Source organism: Typopeltis vanoorti, chromosome 3, assembly GCF_054136105.1.
Source record: "Typopeltis vanoorti isolate ZY-2024b chromosome 3, IOZ_Tvanoo_1.0, whole genome shotgun sequence".
Classification (NCBI taxonomy): domain Eukaryota; kingdom Metazoa; phylum Arthropoda; class Arachnida; order Uropygi; family Thelyphonidae; genus Typopeltis; species Typopeltis vanoorti.
The window spans coordinates 93,784,526-93,804,047 of NC_143551.1; the positions used below are offsets into that span (position 1 = coordinate 93,784,526).

The window sequence follows — 19,522 nt, forward strand, 5'->3', positions numbered from 1 at the left end:
AGGGGATTTTATTGAATTAATACAGAGGGGATTATAGAACAAGTAGAGGGTGAGAGCAGAAGAACCAGAGGCTATTGTGAAAGTTGTAAGAGTGTGGTACAGAAGGGTGTGAGAAGTTGATTTTTTACATGGAGAATTGTGAGTGAAGAGAATACATTACCAGAATATGTTGTTAATGCAGGGAATGTTAAGGACTTTAAGGTTCAATGTGATAAATATGTTGTTGGTTAATGAACCGCCCACAATGAGTCTGCTAACTCTGTGCAGGGTGTGATAAAATATTTGTGTATTTGATGCTACAGTTCACCTTTTAAACCATTCAACTCTGATTCCTTTTTTGAAAATTTCTTAAAACACTTTTTTTTTTTTCAATATGATCTTTAGTTTTGTCTTGCTCATAACTAAATGGCGATCACTTCCTCTTTCAAATCCTCTGTATCCTGAATCAGTGATAAGATATTGCCATGAACTATAAAATAGTCATTCACCCTTTTTTTTGTAAAGATCCAACTTCTTTATGTTGGAACATAATGTTAATAATGAGTAGTCCATGTCCTCAACAAAAAGCCAGGAGATATTTAAGCATTATATCAGCTTGGCTCTTTTCTCAAAATTTTCCCAAATCATTTCAATATGTTTGGTAATATTTTCCTATGATTTCTTTTCTTTTTGTTAGCTGTCTTTTTTTAATGCCTCTAAAATTCCCCCACTTCTTTCTTTCTTAGTAGAGTCTTCTGTGGGATCACAGACACATCTCATTGTCCAGTTCCCTTTTTTTTTTTTGTAGAGAGGCTTATGTGCTGGTTAGACTGATAACTAATAATTAAGGAATTGACAGCGTAGACTAGAAATATAAATTAAATAAACTTTAATATATACTTTCCGATTTTTCGGCAAACGTCACATTGCCATCTTCTTGGGAACTTAATACAAAGACAAGTGCACGCAAGTACTACATAACAGCAAATGAGAACAGAAGCCAGGAAGCTACCGTTTTCTTAAAGTCCTGATGGTGCCCTCTGGTGGGCTATATTGGTAGTTCTTGGCCTTTGGGTTAAAGTTCTTCTGATAAATGTTTCCCAAATTTGGGGCAGTCGCATGCATCCAAATTTGTTGAGGTTTTGTATGTTCCTAAGGGCTGAGGCTGATTCCATGAATAGTCTTTCATAGTTGAACTTGCTGCGGTGTATTAATATGGCTTTCTTCCATCTTATTCTGTGGCGAGTATCCAAAGCATGGTTTGCAAGCCCAGAGTGCCTGTATACTGGTGAAATCGGATGTAATATATTAAAGTTTATTTAATTTATATTTCTAGGCTACGCTGTCAATTCCTTAATTATTAGTTATCATGTCTAACCAACGTACAAGCCTCTCTATAAGAATTACGATCATCCACGGAGATTCCTTCTCATGCAAGGCCTGCCATTACGGCAAACTAAAGCTGAAGTTATCCAGACAACCATCTAGCATTCCTAAAATTCTGCCGGGATAATCAAGTCATCCCTAACTGTGTAAAATTTAAACACCGCTTCTGTTCACAGAAAGCTCTCCGTATCTACAACTGGGCGAGCCAGGCTTTACTTCAGGAGCAAATTACCGCTACACGCGGTTCCCTAGCCGACATAAACAGAGCTATTTTAGTGCTAGAAAATGAGCTTTCAAATACACTTAATCACGAGCTTGGCTCAATCCTACATGATGTCTCGTGTACGGCGGCTAATAAAGAATTCGAACGAATACGGAGTCGACATATCAACAAGTTTGATAAATTAATAAAAAACTCGGCGTCCAAACCTGAACTGCAAAGCAACACTGTAGTTAACCTGTCTTCAGTTATCTTGAAGCCTGAAGCGCTCAACGCTCTGTCACGTGGTCACAACTTCGCCATGTCTCCGAGGAATTAATGATCCAAATTGAACACGGGATTCGCCACCTTCCAAACCACATCGCCAACAATATTAGATTGGATGTAGCCTGTGTTCTCACAAAAGAAAACCTCCGAAAACCAACATATCCGTTAGTGAATACAAGTCACTACAAGAATTGAAGAAAAACAAAGAAATAGTTATCACCAAAGCGGATAAGGGGAACGTCACTGTGATACTCAATCTTAATGACTACACAGGTAAGCTTAAGGCATTACTATCAGATCGAGCCACTTACCTCCCTATCGAGTACAATCCCACCAACTCACAAATTAGAACACCCACAGGCTCCTTAAGAAGGTCACTTCTTGGCCTGTGGAAATCACTAACAAATTAAAACCATATAACTCCATACCCCCCTCCCCACCGTATTTATGGACTCCCAAAAATTCACAAGGAAAATGTGGCATTATGTCCCATAGTCGATGGCATTGATTCCCCCACTTACAAGCTAGCCAAGCATTTTGCCAAAGCATTCTCACACTATACTGGCAACACACCATCACACATAAAAAAATCAGCCCACTTCAAAGCCAGTATAGAAAACCTTACACTCCAACATAATGACATAATGGTCAGTTTTGATGTCTCCTCCTTATTCACGAATGTCACCCTCAAAGAAACCTTAGAGCTAATCCAAGCTAAATTTCCTCCCGATATCTCAGCCCTAATTCAGTTTACAATGAACTCAGGCTATTTCGTTTGGCAGGAAAGATTCTACATACAGATAGAGGGGACAGCCAGGGCTTCACCACTTTCCCCACCCTTGGCCAACTTCTTTATGGAGACTTCTGAAGAGAAAGCCTTAAACTCAGCCCCACAAAAACCTACCATATGGCTTCGCTACATTGATGATGTGTTCGCTATTTGGCCACATGGCCCGGATTCACTCCTCTCCTTCCTAACACACTTAAACAACCAACACCCTATCAAGTTCACCCTGGAAAAAGAGAAAAACAATAACCTCCCCTTCCTAGACACACTAGTCACTCGCCAACCTGATGGAACCTTGGTTTTCTCAGTTTATAGAAAACCCACCCATACAGGCAGATACATTCACCAACAATCCCATCACCCCCCTCACAACAATATGAAGTTATTAAGACACTATTCAACAGGGCAAAGATAATCTGTTCAAATGATCAAGCCCTAACCACCGAACTAAATCACATCCGTGGCACTTTCTCAGCCAATGGCTACCCCCCCCCCCCAAAAAAAAAAGAATCCAAAAAATACTTAAACCAATTATCCACCCCTCCCCCTTTCACAAAAAAGATCATTCTAAATCCATCACCATTCCCTACGTATCCTCTGTAGCTTGTACACCAACTTATCATGTAGTAATCTATCAAGTGCTTTAGCAATGTCCAAGAGTATCACTGTATATGATTCTCCCTTATCAAACACATTCATCACCTTATCATAAAACATAAGTTGATTGGTAAAACAAGACTTGCTCTTCACAAACACATGCTGACCATCATACAGAATCTTATGTCCATCAACCCAATCCTGTATTCTATTTCTAACCAATTTTTCCAACACTTTGTTCACAACTGTAGATATATATTATTATTATTATTATTATTATTATTATCATCCCAAGACCTCGTGGAGTCAAAGACTTATCTGGGAGGTACTTTTATCACACATACAGCTCATCATACCATGCCGTGAACACATTCAAACTCCTTGCAGACACACTTTCAGGCAAGGCATTCCAATCATTTACAACTCTGCTAGAAAAAAAACCTGCCCCTCACTCTCCTACTCACACCCTCTTTATACAGTTTCCAGGGATGACCTCTGGTTCTCCCCTGATCTCCCACTATTTTATGTAGAACTTCTCCAGCATTGATCCTATAACAACTCTGTACCAACTTGTAGGTCTCTATCATATCCCCCCCCCTTCTCTCTCTCCCTCCTGTCCACCAGCCTCTACAAATTACATCTTCTCAATCTTTCCTCATACTCGACATTCCAGAGGTCAGAAACTACCTTAGTCAATCGCCTTTGGACCCTCTCCAACATCCCTTCATCCTTCTGAAAACCAGGTGACCAAATCTGGGCCCAATAGTCCATGTGTGTGTGGCCTAATCAAAGCCTTATACAACAGAACAAGAATCTCCCTACTTCTACACGCCAGTGTCCTCCACATCATTCCCAGAAGCCTTTGTGTTGTCTTCACAATTTTGGCTATAAATATATATATATATATATGTGTAATTAATTTTTTAACTTGGGGATACTGTATATTAGGGTTACCAAGTAATTTTATAAGCTTGGTTATTTAACTCCTAATCCCAAGTATGCAAACAATTAAGTTTGCACCTGGAGCATAGTTCAAGTTTAAAGATGGTACAACACCAGGCAACTCATTGTAAAGGTGGGTAAAGCTCTGATCGCTATTCTTAGTATTTTCCCATAATATAAAGCACATCTCACTAAAAGATGTATACTGCAATACATTATGGGTGGGGTCACTACCCAGACCGGATTCAACCTTTTTTGAGGTCTCCTCAGTGAGTAGCTAGACCTTAAATACCAAGGTTAACAATTGACATTTATGTCCTTAGGGGTGAAGCAAGATGCTTTTCATATTCCCCGCTATCGGTTGTGGTTACAGTGAGGATAAAATTTATGAGCAGTTTGCTCGCCCTGAATGGACATGGAGATTATGCATCACTATGGGATGCTAATATAGCTTTTGGTCTTCTATATTTGAATATGCCCGTTGGATCGTATGCTGCAGCTTGCTGAACCAAATCGTTGGGATGTGTGGACGTCTTTAGGAAAAACTTGGATGCTAAGGATTGTAGAAAAGAGAAAATATAAGGGATATTTGTGTCTCTGTGGAGTTGATTACTTCTAATATACCATGGGGCGTTCAGAATCATTCTCAAGCACTTGTTCTGCACTCGCTGTATTTTGATAATGTTAGCATTAGAGGTGTGGCTCCAGGCCGGAGAGGCATAGGTGATTATAGGACGAATCGTCATCTGGTATAGTTGCAATTTGATTCTGTTGCTGAGCTTGCTATTTCTATTAATTAGCGGATAGATCTGAGATATGGCTTTAGATGTCTTTGTGCACGCAGACTTGGTGTGCTGATTGAAAGATAGCTTTTTGTCGAGAATTACACCCAGGTAATTTGTTTCTGTCTACCAGGGAATTTTAGTATTGAATAGTAGCACATCTCCTACAGGAGACCATTGGTCTTTTTGAGAAAAGAACGGCTGAGCTTTTCTGGGGGGATTGACTTCCAATCTCCACTTAGAGAACCAACCCTCCAGCTTTAGAATGTTTTCTTGAAGCTTTCTTGTAATGAAATGGGGTCTGAGAGATCTGGTTAGTATTACCGTATCATCCGCATACAGGGCCAAAATGGAAGTCATCAGATTGTGCAGGATGTCTGACATGTATATAGAGAACAGCAATGGAGCCAGTAGAGATCCCTGCGGCACTCCAGCAAAGATGTGGCGCTGGGAGGATGTAGAACTGTTGATTTTTACTTGCATTGATCATACTAAAGTTTTAGTAATACAGAGCCTTATCAACTTTACCTATAGAAGTTGCTGCAAGGTGTTTTTATTTTTAATGAGAATCTCTGGAGGAGATATAGACGTAATTAATTTTTTAACTTGGGGATAGTGTATATTAGGGTTACCAAGTAATTTTATAAGGGTTACCATTAACATTACTGACAGGATGGGTGAAGCACTAGTGCTTTTCATATTCCCCTTTATCTGTGATGAGAGTTGTTTGGGAATGGGAGGTTTGTGAGCAGTTAAGCTCGCCCTCTGAGGGCAGTTGTGTTAGCTATGATCAGTTGAGAGAAGAATAGCCTTCGGTCTTTTGTGTTTGTAGTAATCAGACTCATTGTAATTGACAGCTTGTACGATTAGTGGGTTCGAATGTGAACTTGACTTCACAAAGAATTTTTCTGCAAGATCACGAAGAAGGGAGGAGATGTATGGAGTGCTGGTTCATCAGAAATTCGGTGAATCTGTGAATTTGTGATGAACCACAATGCATCCTGGATCATCCTAAGGCATTTGTTTTGGATTCTCTGTAATTTTGAAATGTTTGATCTTGAAGTGTGACTCCATGCTGGTTGAGGCGTAGGTAATGACTGGACGTATTATCATCCGGTAAAGAAGCAATTTATTATGTAGGTTCAATTTGCTCATGCGGTTGATCAATGGGTAGAGCTGTACTATTACTTTGGAAGATTTGGAGCAAATGAGATTGATGTGTTTGTTAAAAAGGAGTTTCTTATCCATTAATACCCCAAGATATTTGATCTCTGATTGCCATGGGATCTTATGATCAGAGAGCAAGATGTCTTCTTTGTTGCAGATCTTTCTTCTTGAAAACATCATGGCTTTTTATAAGGTTTTAGTAATACAGAGTCTTATCAACTTTACCTATAGAAGTTGCTGCAAGGTGCTTTTATTTTTAATAAGAATCTCTTGAGGAGATATAGATGTAATTAATTTTTTAACTTGGGGATACTGTATATTAGGGTTACCAAGTAATTTATAAGCTTGGTTATTTAATTCCTAATCCCAAGTATGCAAACAATTACGTTTGCGCCTGAAACATAGTTCAAGTCCAAAGATGGTACAACACCAGGGCAACTCATTGTAAAGGTGGGTAAAGCTCTGATCACTATTCTTAGTATTTTCCATAACGTAAAGCACATCTTTTATCAGTATACATCTTTTAGTGAGATGTGCTTTACATTATGGGAAAATACTAAGAATAGTGATCAGATCTTTACCCACCTTTACAATGAGTTGCCCTGGTGTTGTACCATCTTTAGACTTGAACTATGTTTCAGGTGCAAACTTAATTGTTTGCATACTTGGGATTAGGAGTTAAATAACCAAGCTTATAAAATTACTTGGTAACCCTAATACCAATTATATATATATTTCCAATTATATACACTGAATACCTTCAGTGTATATTGGAAACTTCTGTTTCTCAAACCGTGCTTGTAGAGAGGTATTATTTTGCCTTCTTTCCACTCCTTAGGAGTAGAAACATTCTTTAAAAATATGTTGTGATATGTCATCCATTCCCACAACCTTATTAATATCTAACCATAGCAACACCTCTGGTTTCTTTCACTTTTAATTCTTGCCTCCCTTCTACATGTTGCACAGCATCATTCACACCATTATGATATACACTGATGAAGTGTTCATTAAATAATTTCACTACATCATTTACTATGGTCCCTTTGCTACTATAACTATCCACGAGTGTCAGCCTGCCATAATTATTTTTTCTCTTACTTGCCACTTAGAAATAAAATTCCCTTGCATTAGTTTTGACCTGACTGGTCAATCTCCTCTCATATTCGAAGTTTTCTTTTTTAACCATGCTTGTCACTTTTTTCACCTGTAGTTTATATTCTTCATGCATCTGTTTACTACAAGCTGGCTTATACTTCCTGAATAACAACTTCTTTTGTAACACTGCTTGCTTGATTTCAGTGTTCATCTATCTCACTCTCTTTGTTCTGTTAACTCTTGGCATGCAGTTATCTATTGCTTGTGTTTTATACTGCCTTATCATTTTCCATGCATTGTCAGCATCTTTTCTATTCAATTCATCAACTAACTGTTGATTCTATTTGAATACTGAGCTTCACATAATCATCCACCTTATAGTTCCATATATATAGATGTTCTTGATAACTTTTTCCAGTTTGACTACCTTTCAAATCAATATCTCATGATAAGTAGCAAGGATGAAAAGACAACCGACCTGTTGGAGATAGTGAAGGGCAGTGAGAAAGTAATTCAGAATATGAAAGTGAAGTTATTGAAGATGAGGGAATTGCAGACTGAAATGAGGAAAGCAACAAGTATACATGGAAGGAAGATAAAGGCTGGAATAAAAGAGAGCAGTGTGAAAGAGGTGTCCAATTAGAGTGATTGAAGCATCAGATATGAGCAAGAAGTGAGCAAAAGAGTTGGTATTGGTAGTGGGCACACATAATCTGGATGGGAACAAGGAGAATGTAAGGATAGATATCAGGAAGTTGCTGAGGAGAGTAAAAGGTAACAGTGTGGTAAGGAAGTAGTAAGCATGTTGCACAGCTTTGATAGCAATGAGTTAAGACAGTGAGCAAGGATTATGAATGGGATGATAGCAGAAATGTGTGAAGAGAAAGAAATTTTGTGAATGTAGGGAATGAATTTGAGGGACGGATGGAGCTGTATGAAAGAGATGGGCTACATTTTAAATGGATTTAGTGTGAGTCAGGTGAAGAAACTATTGCTGCAAGAGAGAGAGAGAGAGAGAGAGAGAGGGAGTTGACTGAAGTGAATGGTTGACATGGAAGAGCATGTATGTAGGGTTAAAGAGCTTGTGAATGCAGAGGTGATTGGCATAAGTGAAGAGAATGAAAGTGAAGGAACACAAAGACAAAGAGGAATAGGGGAAAATCTGGTTGGACAAGGAGACTGCATGAGAAGAGTGGTTGATGAATACAAGAGCTTATATTTATGTATGTACAAGAAAAGATTGGAGGATGATGGGGAAAAACAGGTTCTGAAGAGAGGTGTAAGCTCAGTGATGATAGAGATGAGTGGTAAAGGAGGGATAAGGAGGAGTCACATCTGAGGAGTGGGGTTAAGGAGGCTTATTATAGAACCAGAAATAAGCTAGTTTGTATGTTCACAAATGCTAGAAGTGTTCAAAATAAAGGGAATGAAATTGTATCATTGATAGAGCATATTTGCCCCAAAATTTCTGGAATAAGCAAGACATGGTTAGATGAGGATGACATTATTACAGAAATAGATGAATAGATATGTTTTTCTTGAGGATAGACAATAACAGAAGGGGAAGGAGGAGTGCTGTTGATGGTAGCAGAGAAGTTATCCATATCTAAGGTGGAGATGAAAAGAGTAAATATGTCTTGAATGGTGATATACAGTTACTTTCAGATGATGAAAAGTTGGAAAGAATTATGAGGAATAGAATGGATTTTGTAAGCCTTGCAAGTGGATTTGAATAGACTTTCTGTGCTAATGTGCAAATGAATGGGAATGTCAGTTCAACAGGGCAAAGTGTAAGGTTTTAAAGTTTGGGAAGCACAGATGGAATACAAAGTATAAGAGGAGGTGGAGGAGATGAGGGATCTAGGGATGTTGGTGGATAAGTACCTGAAATTTCATTTACATTTTGCTGAAATTATGAGGATGGCACAATTCATTATGATAATGATGCAGAGAACACTGGCATGTAGGTGTAAGAACATTATGATTCCTTTGTATAAGGCTTTGATTAGACTGCAAATGAGTTACTGCACACAGATTTGGTCACCAGGTTTTCTAAAGGATTAAGAGATTTTGGAATGTGTTCAAAGAATACTGACTAAGATAATTTGTGGTCTCTGGAATGTAGAGTATGAAGGCACATTGAGGAAATGCAAATTGCAGAGTAGAGGTGGATTTGAATTGACTTTCTGAATGTGCAAATGAATGAGAATATCAGTTCAACATGGGGAGACATGATCGAGTAAGGGGTTATCACCAGATTAATGTGGATCAGAATTTTCATGGAATGGGTAGCTTTGGGGGGGGGGGGCATCCCTAGAAGCTGTATAAGGAGTATGTGAGCAAGGGGATGAGGAGTAGGTTTTTTGCATGGAGAGTTGTGGGTGGTTTGAATGCATTGCCTGGAAGTGTTAAGTCAGTGAATGTATTCAAGTCACAGTATGATGAGCTGTGTGTGTGTGTGTGTGATGGAGGACCTCCCACAGTGAGTCATTGACTCCATGGAGGTTTAATAATAATAATAATAACAATAATAAATAACTTGCATAGCTGATAGTCCCATATATAGGCAAGACAGATGCCTGCATAACAAAGACACACACTTTATTGAAAAAATAACATTTTGCAATAGAAACTTCTGACCAACTAATAAGTCTGGGCATCATCTACCTGTAAAGTTATCTGAACACTACATCACTAATATATTCTTCCAATTCCAGAACAAATTCTTTGAAAAGAAAGAAGGCTTAACAATGGGCTTGCCACTTTCTCCTGTTTTAGCTAACTTCTTCATGGAATTGTGAATTACGACATAAACTGTGTCTACATTATATGCATAATGTGTTCGTCACATGGCTGGCTCTGCAAAACAACTAGAAGAGTTTGATGTTCAGCTTAACAACATATATTCCTTTATTAAGTTTCTGTTAAATTAGAAACAGCAAATCCCTGTCTTTTTTTTTCTTTAGACCCTTGTCCAGACATCTCTCAACAAAAGCAGTCTTAATTTTAAGACCTTCTGGTTATAAAAGAAAGCTGCCATTAGTCTAAGTTTTCAGCTTTAAGTCTAATAATTTTAACTTCTTTTCCTTTGTGTCACCTTTGTGTACATTATAGTTTTATACTGTATCACTATTGATGTTTCTGTGCATACAGGAAGTATAGGAGTCATTGCTTTTAATTTTCCATTTAATTATTTCATTTAATTTCTGTTATGCTTTGCTTCCTTTCCATTAAACTTTATCTGAGCTCTAACTACCACTTGATGTTGAAAGTTTTTTTCACTTGGTTATACTATGAATTAAAGATGCCAAAAAATTATATTCTTGGTTTTATCCTTTATCCAAGTCTAAGCAAACAAAGGTTGCACGTGAAGTAACTTTACAACTGAGCTACTTGTATATAGAGGCTAATGACCTCATATCAATTGTCTTAATACACCATAATGCAATGCACATATCCTTACAGACATGTATAATGCTATGCATTATGGGAAAGGCCACTACCCAGACCAGTTTCGACCTTTATTGAGGTCTCGTCAGTGGGAGTCAGGCCCAGACGTGATACCAACTTATTACGAAAATACTCTAGATTACAATTAGATGTTGAATTTTTTTTCCCACTTGAGCCCACATATATGTATAGTGATACATAAATAAATGGAAGAGGTGAAAGGCATTGGGTTTAAATAATTAGCTACACTTATGGAAGTTCTAGAACTATGTTTAAATTAATTGTCATGGCATATGAGAAAAAAAAAACTACATGTAATTAATGATGTCATAATCATGAATGTTATCCCTATTCTTACATGAAGCAATAACTATGCATTCGTGTGATTGAGATTTTTTTTTTTAACTTTACTCATTTAAATCACTACCTGTTATTATGATAAATTTTTTCAATTGCCTGTTTTCAGCTACCCTAATTTTTTTGTGAATTGTTTGTCCTAGATGTTGATGAATGTGCTGAGGGTATCCATAACTGTCAGTCCTATGAAGAATGTATTAATGTTCGTGGAAGCTTTCAGTGTATAGCCACACTCAACACTCCACCAAGTACCACTTACACAGTTAATACATCTCCTTTACCTTTCTCATTGTCCACAATGTTAGAGCAGACTAGTTCTTTACAAATAACTCGTGGAATCAGATTTCACAGTAGAGATAGACTCAAAACAACAACAGCTGCTCGAACATGCAGACGAGGCTTTGTTTATAGTCACCGCTTTCGTTCATGTGTGGGTATGTTTTGTCTGTATTGTGTTTATCTTTAGTGTAAGTGTGCATATTTCTCCTTTGCATGCTGCATGCAAGACATGATAAACTAATATTATTACATACAATGTGATGATGTTTTAAATGAAAATATGAGAATTGATGCCAGATTTTACATCATGTAAAAATCCTAGTAATTATATAGTCACATCCATAAAATTCTTAAATATTATCAGCCTATTTTTCTTGTTGAGAGGCTTATACGCTGGTTAAACATGATAATTAATATTTAAGGAATTGACAGCGTATACTAGAAATATAAATTAAATAAACTTTAATATATACTTTCCGATATTTTGGCAAACGTCATGTTGCCATCTTCTTGGGAACTTAATACAAAGACACGTGCACGCAAGTACTACATAACAGCAAATGAGAACTGAAGCTAGGAAGCTAACGTTTTCCTAAAGTCCTGATGGTGCCCCCTGGCGGGCTATATTGGTGGTTCTTGGCCTTTGGGCTGAAGTTCTTCTGATAAATGTTTCCCAAATTTGGGGCAGTCTGATGCATCCAAATTTGTTGAGGTTTGGCATGTTCCTAAGGGCTGAGGCTGATTTCATGAATAGTCTTTCATACTTGAACTTGCTGCGGTGTATGACTGTGGCTTTCTTCCATATTATTCTGTGGCGAGTATCCAAAGCGTGGTCTGCAAGCCCAGAGTGGCTGTAGTGGTGAAATCGGATGTAATCCTTGTGTTCTGAGATTCTGATATTTGCTGTCCTGCCTGTTTGGCCAAAGTAAGACAATTTACAGCTGCAAGGGACCTGGTATACACCAGGTAGGTCTAGGGGAAGTGGTTGGTCTTTAGTGGAGTGGATAAGGGATGCCAATTTTCTATGTGGTCTGTAACGAGTGGTTAAGTCATGTTTTCTTAAGATTTTGTTGATTTTTTCTGAGGTGCTTCGGATATAAGGAATGGTGATGGATTTAGAGTAATCTTTTTTGTGAAGGGGAGGGGGTGGTGGGTTGTGGATAACTGGGTTAAGTATTTTCTGGATTTGGGGGAGGGGGTAGCCATTGGCTGAGAAAGTGTCACGGATGTGATTTAGTTCAGTGGTTAGGGCTTGATCATTTGAAAAGATTATTTTTGCCCTGTTGAATAGTGTCTTAATAACTCCATATTGTTGTCGGGGGGGGGGGGTGATGGGATTGTTGGTGAATCTATCTGCCTGTATGGGTGGGTTTTCTATAAACTGAGAAAACCAAGGTTCAATCAGGTTGGCGAGTGACTAGTGTGTCTAGGAAGGGGAGGTTATTGTTTTCCTCTTTTTCCAGGGTGAACTTGATTCTAGGGTGTTGGTTGTTTAAGTGTGTTAGGAAGGAGAGTAGTGAATCTGGGCCATGTGGCCAAATAGCAAACACATCATCAACGTAGCGAAGCCATATGGTAGGTTTTTGTGGGGCTGAGTTTAAGGCTTTCTCTTCAAAAGTCTCCATAAAGAAGTTGACCAAGGGTGGGGAAAGTGGTGAACCCATGGCAGTCCCCTCTATCTGTTTGTAGAATTTTTCCTGCCAAACGAAATAGCCTGAGTTCATTGTAAACTGAAATAGGGCTGAGATATCGGGAGGAAATTTAGCTTTGATTAGCTCTAGGGTTTCTTTGAGGGGTACATTCGTGAATAGAGAGGAGACATCAAAACTGACCATTATGTCATTATGTTGCAGTGTAAGGTTTTCTATACTGGCTGTGAAGTGGGCTGAGTTTTTTATGTGTGATGGTGTGTTGCGAGTATAGTGTGAGAATGCTTTGGCTAAATGCTTGGCTAGTTTGTAAGTGGGGGAATCAATACCATCCACTATGGGACGTAATGGCACATTTTCTTTATGTATTTTTGGGAGCCCATATATGCGGGGGGGGGGGGGGGTCTAGAGTTATAGGGTTTTAGTCTGTTGGTAACCTCCACAGGCCAAGAAGTAACCTTCTTAAGGAGCCTATGTAGTTTTCTAATTTGTGAGTTGGTGGGATTGTAATTAATGGGGAGGTAAGTGGATCGATCTGATAACAAAGCCTTGAGCTTACCTGTGTAGTCATTAAGGTTGAGTACCACAGTGGTGTTCCCCTTATCCGCTTTGGATAAGGGGAACGCCACTGTGATCACCAAAGCAGATAAGGGGAACGGCATCCCTTATCCGCTCCACTAAAGACCAACCACTTCCCCTAGACCTACCTGGTGTATACCAGGTCCCTTGCAGCTGTAAATTGTCTTACTTTGGCCAAACAGGCAGGACAGCAAATATCAGAATCTCAGAACACAAGGATTACATCCGATTTCACCAGTACAGCCACTCTGGGCTTGCAGACCATGCTCTGGATACTCGCCACAGAATAAGATGGAAGAAAGCCACATTAATACACTGCAGCAAGTTTAAGTATGAAAGACTATTCATGGAATCAGCCTCAGCCCTTAGGAACATGCCAAACCTCAACAAATTTGGATGCATGAGACTGCCCCAAATTTGGGAAACATTTATCAGAAGAACTTCAGCCCAAAGTCCAAGAACCACCAATATATCCCGCCAGGAGTCACCATCAGGACTTTAGGAAAACGTTAGCTTCCTAGCTTCAGTTCTCATTTGCTGTTATGTAGTACTTGTGTGCACGTGTCTTTGTATTAAGTTCCCAAGAAGATGGCAATGTGACGTTTGCCAAAATATCGGAAAGTATATATTAAAGTTTAGTTAATTTATATTTCTAGTATACGCTGTCAATTCCTTAAATATTAGTTATCAGCCTATTTAAATTTAAGAACAAAAACTTACTGTTTTCTCTGAAAATTTCAAATCATAAAGATATATTATCTTCCATTGGTAGTGTATTCAGGTCATTTTTACAATGCTTTCCCTCTTCAAACATAAATTTGATGCCCGTGTCTCTGCAGATGAGACATGGGGGTGTTTCTTTCCAAAAGTCAAATGCAAGCTTACAATATTTCATGGTAGTTTTTCTCATAGGAATAAAATATTATGAAAAAGAATTAAAAGTTCCTCTGGGTTGTATTCTTTATCCTTCATAGCATATTAACCCTGACATTAAAAGTCAGTGAAAGCAACAATTATACGATTATAATATTTTTACAGTTTCAACTATAAAATATAAAACTGTTATTATGAATTTTATTTCATTTTTATTATTTTTATTTTTGGAAGATATTATCATTACATTAAAAGAAGGTATGGGCAATTTCCCATCCATGTTATACTTAGATGGTTCTATTACACTGTCATCTACACAAAGCAAAAACCTATTTCCCTGGTTTCTTACTTTTTCCTGAAATTCTTGCATAGCTGATCTTGGTAAATGTCCATCTACCATTATAAACACTCAAAACTCAATGCCTCCTTTAACCACTTGCCAAAAAAAAAGGATCAGAAGAATCTTTTCAAAATTGTACTAGTAAGTCTCTTTGTCCTGATAGTATTTCTCAGGTTGTTCTTAAGTTTTATGCTCCTTTTTACATTATATTATTTTACTGATGTCTAATAGGCAGTTGATGTGCAATATACAGCATCTCCCTGAAAAGTATGGCCTATTTCCACCAAATGGTCTCACATTTCCTCCAACCTTCCTAGTTGGAGGAAATGCCAAGTAGATCTACTGTGTAGTAGATTACCTTCATTACCCAAAGAATAAAGAATAACACTGCTAAGCTTATTAGAAGCCCGAAATGGCAAACACAGCTTATTTGAAGTTCAGCACTGCTCAGCTTATTGGAAGCCTGAAATGGATTATGTTCCCCTCATCTTTCCTTCTCTGTGCAGAGTGAGTGATACTTTTCAAGGGCATGTCAACCGTACTTAGAGAACCCAAAACCTCTATTTCGAAGGTACGGCAGTTAAAATGGTACTGTAGGTCAGCTGTTAGAACAGTGCATAGGCTCACACTTGTCAATAATGAGTCAGGAGGCTTCTCAGTCAAATGGTGCATAATCTCACATACTCTTCCAAGTCATGCCTGAAGAGGCATTCTGAGTAGTGGTATGTGAGAGGCACTGTTGAGACCACATTATGGCAAGGATTAGTCACACTCTGTATGGATGTCATGTCCAAGAGCCTATCTTCTCTCACTATGACCCCCACTCTATCTTTGCATGTAACTACGAATGAACTTATGGCAAATCCTACAAACAGTGACGTGCAATGAAAATGAATCTCCCTCAAAAACTAATCCCAACAAAAAAGACACATCGCATGTTTGGGATGGTGTACCTAAAAAATTGTTGATGGCATCCAGAGGAGACCAGTTCAGATTGTAGATAATCCCTCTTACAGATTCCCTTCAACTTTTGTTTCAGTTGCAATGTTTCAGCACTATCTCTAATGTACAGTTCCAGGTACTTCATTGATCATTGATGCATCTGTAGAACTGTAGAAAAAGCTGATATTGTTTAAAACAAAAGCAGCAGCTGCCTAGCATTTCTTTTCAGTGCAACTGCAAACACACTGAACTTTCTTCTCCTCTTCTCATTTTATTTACATTTAACTTTGTCTTCCAGAACAGCTTTCCTCATGAAGTATTCTCAAACAAATGCCACCTACAACTTTTCAATAAAAAAATAATAATAATAAAACACAAATAAACTTCTGTCTCACCTGCACCTCATACACTGCTCATTGATACATCTGTAGAACTGTAAAAAAAGCTGATATTGTTTTAAACAAAAGCAGCAGCTGCCTAGCAGTTCTTTTCAGTGCAACTGTAAACACACTGAACTTTCTTCTCCTCTTCTCATTTTATTTACATTTAACTTTGTCTTCCAGAACAGCTTTCCTCATGAAGTATTCTCAAACAAATGCTACTTACAACTCTTGAAAAAAAAAAAATTATAATAAAACACAAATAAACTTCTGTCTCACCTGCACCTCATACACTGCTCTGATGTGTACTACTTTGAAGTAATAGAGAGAACCATCAGTATTCAATTCATGCACAACTTTGAAGACTCTCGACTGATAAATAACAGTTAATATGGATTCTGCCACTGTTTATCATTAAGGGGGGGGGGAATATCTGCTTCTTTGTGTTACACATCTTTGAACAATACCATGGAAAACTTTGGGGAATCACATGTGTTTATTCTTTATATCTACAAATATTGAAAGATTTCATGCAAGGGTCTACTAAGTAAGCTCCCATAATTTGAGCAGTCCCCTTTATTGCTGCATCAGGCTTGCCAGATTTCTGACCGAATACTCACTTCATGTGGTGGATGGTTCCTTATCTTCTAACTTTGCAACCAATGCTGGGATTCTCTTACATATAATTTTTTCTTATGTATATTATTATTATTATGATTATTAATATCTGACCTCCATGGAGTCAGAGACTCATCATAGGAGGTACACACTATTGCACACAATGCTCATTCAACCATGCCTTAAACTGATTCAATGTGACTACGTTCACAACACACTCAGGCAATGCATTCCACTCACCAACCACTCTCCATGCAAAGAACCTGCTCCTCACCCCTGTGCTCACACCCTCCTTGTACGTTTTTCAGTGATGGCCTATTGTCCTATCCCCCCTCCCATTCTATAAAAAATCTCCTCTATGTCAACCTGATAACAAACCCTGACTAGCTTATATGTTTCAATTATACCCCCCTCTTCCAATTCATGAGGCTTTGCAACCTACATTCTCTCAATCTGTCCTCGTACTTTACATTCCAAAAACCACTGACTACCTTTGTGAATCTTCTCTGGACATTTTCTAACATATTCATCACCATGGAAACCTGTTGACCAAATCAGTGCACAATAATTTATTTGAGGTGTGATCAAGGCCTTATCCAATGGCATCATAACCTCTGTGTTTCTGCATGTCAGGGTCCTCTGCATCATTGTTATTATCATATGTGATGTCTTCACAACTTGTGCAATGTGGCCCCAGTATTTCAGGTCCTTGTCCACCATCACTCTTAGATCTCTCATCTCCTCTACATCCTTTAAACTTTCCCCACCAAGTGTATACTTGCATCGCATTGTTGCTTATTAATCCTAAACCTTACACTTTGCAACATTGAACTGTCAGTTCCACTACTTGCTGATTTGTGCAATCCATTCAAGTCCTCTAATAAGGCCATAGCATCTGCTTGATGCTGCATACCACTAGTTAAAATCATCCCAATATCATTAACATACAAATTGAACAACATTGGGCCCAAAACTGACCCCTGTGGTACATTACTAGTGACTTTCCTCTTTCTGGATACTGCACCCCCCCCCCCATAGACAACTTTCACTATTGGGAAGCCAGTCACTGATCCAATTCAGAAGTCTGTTATCCAATTCCATCTGTTTCAATTTATTTAACAGCTTGTCATCTGGTTGTCTATCAAAAGCTTTTGCAAGATCCAAGCATACCACTGTATATCCATCTCACCTGTCCAAGGTATTTATCACCTTAATTATTAATTGACTTAAGGAGTTCACAATGTACAATAGAATATAATTAAATTAAACTTTAATGTATATTTCCAATATTTCAGCAAGCTGTCCTACTTTGGCCAAACAAGCAGGACAGTGAATATCAGAACACAAGGATTACATCTGGTTTTCACCAGTATAGCCACTCTGATCTTGCAGACCATGCTCTGGATACATGGCACAGAATAATATGGAAGAAAGCCACAATAATACACCATAGCAAGTTCAAGTTTGAAAGACTTTTCATGGAATCAGCCTCAGCCCTAAGAAACATGCCAAACCTCAACAAATTTGGTTGCATTGTACATTGTGAATTCCTTAAGTCAATTAATAATTATGTATAGCCAGCATTATTCTTGTGGAAAGGCTTAGACGTTGGTTATACATTCTTACTAAATAGCTTAAGGAAATTACAACATACAATAGAATATACATTAAAATTAATTTTAATACATTTCCGATATTTCAGCAACGTCACGTTGCCATTATCACAGGAACTTAAATACAAGATACGTGCATGCAAGCACAACACACAGTAAATGAGGAACGAAGCAGGAAGCTATTCTTTCTCCTAAAAGTCCAAGAATACCAACATTGCTCCCCCCTAGCAGTCAATGTTGGTATTCTTGGCCGATTGGGCTGAAGGTCTTCTGATGTAGGTTTCCCAAATTTGGGGCAGTCTCATGCAACCAAATTTGTTGAGGTTTGGATTGTTTCTTAGGGCTGAGGCTGATTCCATGAATAGCCTTTCGTATTTGAATTTACTACGGTGTATTATCATGGCTTTCTTCCACTGTATTCTATGGCGGGTATCCAGCGCATGGTCTACAGTGTGAAAAACGGATTTAGTCCTTGTGTTCTGAAATTCTGATATTAGCTGTCCTGCCTGTTTGGCCAAAGTAGGACAGCTGACAACTGCAAGGGACTTGGTATACACCTGGTAGGTCTTGGGGGGGGGGGGGTGTCTTTAGTGGAGCGAATAAGGGGTGCCAATTTTTTATAGTCTGTAACAAGAAGGAAAATTCTACAAACAAATAGAGGGGAAGCCATAGGTTATCCACTCTCTCCCTACCCTTGGCCAACTTTTATATGGAGACTTTTGAAGAAAAAACCCAACCATATGGCTTCGCTATGTTGATGATGTGTTCGCTATTTGGCCACATGCACTCCTCTTTTTCCTAATACACTTAAACAACCAACATCCCAGAATCAAGTTCACCCTGGAAGAAGAAAAAAACAACTGCCTTCCTTTCTTAGACACACTAGTCACCCACCAGCCTCATGGAACCTTGGTTTTCTCAGTTTATAGGAAACCCACCCATACAGGCAGATACATTCACCAACAATTCCCCCCCCTCACAACAATATGGAGTCATTAAGACACTACACAACAGAGCTAAACTTATCTGTTCCAATGACTATTGCCTAACCACAGAACTAGACCACATTCTCAACACTTTCTTAGTCAATGGCTACCCCTCCCCCAAAAAATCCAAAAAACATTGAAACCAAAACCACCCCCCCCCTCCCTTCTCAGAACAAGGATTACTCTAAATCCATCACCATTCCCTATATCTGAGGCACCTCGGAAAAAATT

At 38.4% G+C, this 19,522-nt stretch overlaps 1 protein-coding gene across 10 annotated transcripts in view; it reads left to right on the forward strand.

Annotated features, from left to right (window-relative positions):
• Nucleotides 1–19,522, forward strand: part of LOC150108392 (uncharacterized) — a 628,716-nt gene that overhangs the window by 291,434 nt on the left and 317,760 nt on the right. For 7 of the 10 annotated variants that reach the window (XM_090415800.1, XM_090415804.1, XM_090415802.1 and 4 more), the window contains one exon: nt 11,176–11,466. The exons of the other annotated variants lie outside the window; for them this stretch is intronic. In XM_090415800.1, coding sequence (XP_090271926.1) covers nt 11,176–11,466 — 291 coding nt within the window. The remainder of the gene's footprint in view (nt 1–11,175; nt 11,467–19,522) is intronic. 10 annotated transcript variants of the gene reach the window in all.